This window comes from Chaetura pelagica, unplaced genomic scaffold (assembly GCF_000747805.2).
Source record: "Chaetura pelagica isolate M959 unplaced genomic scaffold, ChaPel_1.0 scaffold3, whole genome shotgun sequence".
Taxonomy (NCBI): Eukaryota; Metazoa; Chordata; class Aves; order Apodiformes; family Apodidae; genus Chaetura; species Chaetura pelagica.
The window spans coordinates 6,886,128-6,888,804 of NW_009952974.1; the positions used below are offsets into that span (position 1 = coordinate 6,886,128).

The 2,677-nt window shown below is 52.5% G+C and overlaps 1 protein-coding gene across 1 annotated transcript in view; it reads left to right on the forward strand.

Annotated features, from left to right (window-relative positions):
- The window catches only part of TTLL4 (tubulin tyrosine ligase-like family, member 4), a 17,872-nt gene that overhangs the window by 9,289 nt on the left and 5,906 nt on the right, over positions 1-2,677 (forward strand). Inside the window, exons 11-13 of the mRNA XM_009996255.1 lie at positions 369-467; positions 1,017-1,151; positions 1,885-2,022. Coding sequence (XP_009994557.1) covers positions 369-467; positions 1,017-1,151; positions 1,885-2,022 — 372 coding nt within the window. The remainder of the gene's footprint in view (positions 1-368; positions 468-1,016; positions 1,152-1,884; positions 2,023-2,677) is intronic.

The following is a 2,677-nucleotide window of genomic DNA, read 5'->3' on the forward strand; positions in this document are numbered from 1 at the left end:
CTGCTGAGCTGCTTTGCAGTGCTGCGGGGGAAGGCCTGCAGGAAGGGGAGGTTTGCTGAGGACACGGAGGGGGAGGGAAGAGAAGATCTGGGCCTGACATACCTTGCTCATCTGCTAATTTTGGACCTATTACTCCAGTGCTGTGACAGATCTATGACAAATTTATGCTCCTAGTAACTTGGATCTACCAGACCAGGGCCTGGGCCTAGGGAAGGCAGAAACCAGGAGCTGAGAGGTTTGAGGATGGCAGTAGGATGTCTGTGCCAGGGAAGAGCTTTGTCAAGGCTCCTCTCTGCTGCTTTCACTCCCCTAACAGAGCTGGGCAGCAAGAGGCTACAGAGCTACCTCCTTTGCTTTCTCTCTCCTAGGACACTGAAAGCTCTCTGGAGTTACCTGACCCAGAAGGGAGTTAATAGCAAGGCCATTTGGGAGAAGATTAAGGACATCGTTATCAAAACCATCATTGCGTGAGTCCTGGCACCCCTTGCTCTGTGCCTGGTGGACCCTGGTCCCTCTGTCCAGTCCTCTCTCAACATGGTTTCAACATATAAATGCTGACACCACTGTTTGCTTCAGGATTTCTCATTGGATCCTGTTACTGAAAGTCCTGTTACTTACACTCATTCTGCAGTAGGTAAATAGACCTTACATTTCCTGGGTCTGCCTGCAGTGTCGGGGAGAGGCCAGGAGGGTGCTGTTAACCTGACAGTCTGCCCTGCCCCACTTGCCACCCACTCCTCTGCTTTTCCAGGGTGCCTGAAAAGAAGGTCCCCAGGTGCAGGACAGATCTTGTATTTTGAGGTGGATCCTGCCTGACAGAGCAAGGATGCTCAGGATGCAGTGCTGGATCCATATGCAGTGCAGCAGCAGCAGCTGACAGGCTTGCCTTGGTGTCTCAGCCCACCCATTCCTGCAGTGTGTGGCTGCACAGGCTCTCGGAACTGGCAGTGTGTGCTGTGAGCAGCCAGAGCTCTGCTGCCTGATTTGGAAACAAGCCTTTTTTCCTTGGCTTGCAGCTCGGAGCCCTACGTGAACACCCTGGTGAAGATGTATGTGCGGCGGCCGTATTGTTGCCATGAGCTGTTTGGGTTTGATATCATGCTGGATGAAAACCTCAAGCCCTGGATCTTAGAGGTCAACATTTCCCCAAGGTAAAGCAGATTCTGAGCCACAGCAGACTGGATAATGGTCTTTCTTTTACCACAAAGTGAACTTGGCTCATGATGTCCCCTGCACCTTGTGCTGAAAGACTTGTGGGCTTTGAAGCCTCACTCTCCAGATGGCAGGAATCAAAGTCCTCCCTGTTTGTGAAAGCAACATACATCTGCAGCTCAGAAAGCTTTGCTGGGCATGCTCCAGCTAGAGCCAGGGAAGATTATGTTAAAAAAGGAAGACCAAGGAGGGATGTGTCATGTAGGGAATGGGTGATGGTAGAGATTTCTTCTTTGCGGGGGCAGAAGTGATCAACAGCTCCACTGCCTTGTGCACAGTTCCCTGCTTGCTGCTGGCACCCGCCTGCGTGGTATCAGCTGAGCAGGCAGGGCTGGGAGCTGCAGAGTACCTGAGCATGGCCCCTCCTGCCTGCCAGAGTCGGATGGGCATGGGCTGGACACAGAGCTGTGATCCCACACAGGGCTCTGGGGATGGAATTTCCCTTTTCCAGCAAATCTGGGAAGAGATGGAGACATCAACCATTTCTGGTGGGCAGCCCCCATTCAAAGAGCTATTGTCAGGATTTGTCTTTCAGTGCCTCCTGGCTGTGTGTGGTGAGGCACGGGACAGGCTGGGGTTTGTATCCTGGTTAGCATTAGCCCACAGAGCAATCTTGGGGCCATGGCACCTCCATTCTAGCACTCAGACTGTTGTGATGCTTCCTCCCTACAGCCTCCACTCCAACTCCCCGCTGGACGTGAGCATCAAGGGTCAGATGATCCGGGACCTCCTCAACCTTGCTGGCTTTGTTCTGCCCAGTGCGGACAGCGTGGCCTCAAGGCCCCAGACAAGAAATAGCTCTACCTGCAGGTCAGCCCCCCTCTGTGTCAGAGAGACAGGCTTTTTTTCTCTTGAGAGATTTCATCTGAGGACTGCTTGTAGCCCAGCAAACGCTGGTTTCTTTGCTGTTCAGAGCCTGTGCTTGCTGGTCCTTCAGCTATGGGCCTGAGGGACTTGTATCATTCCATGGGTATCTGTTTCCTTTGATCTCTTCAAGGCAGAGGATTCATGCCCTCTTTGCAGGTCCATAGCTGGAAGTGAGGCCAGTGTAATTTGTGCTTGCTCTGCAGTTAGTTGAATCGTGCTCTTTCCTCCTTTCCCCTGCCAGAACTAGGGTGATGCTGAGCCACACGGGCTTTCTGTTTGCTTGGTGTGCTGGCTGGCTGTGTTGGGGCTGGATCTACTGACCCTCTACCTCAGGGATGCCTTGATCAAGGGGAGCACCTGTTATTTTCCAAAGCCTGGAGTGATCTGTTCTTTAGGTAGGACCACAGGTGTCAGAGGCTGTAGACCTATGGGTAAGGGTGTGCACAGTTGTACCTTGCAGCTAACATGACTTTTTCTTTTTTTCTTGTAAGAAGGCTTATTACTGGGTGTGTGTCCACCCAGGCCCCTACTCCTCCTGTATTTCACCACAGCCTGGGCTTATACCAGTTTCAAACCTGGCAGTGGGGCTGGGAACCAT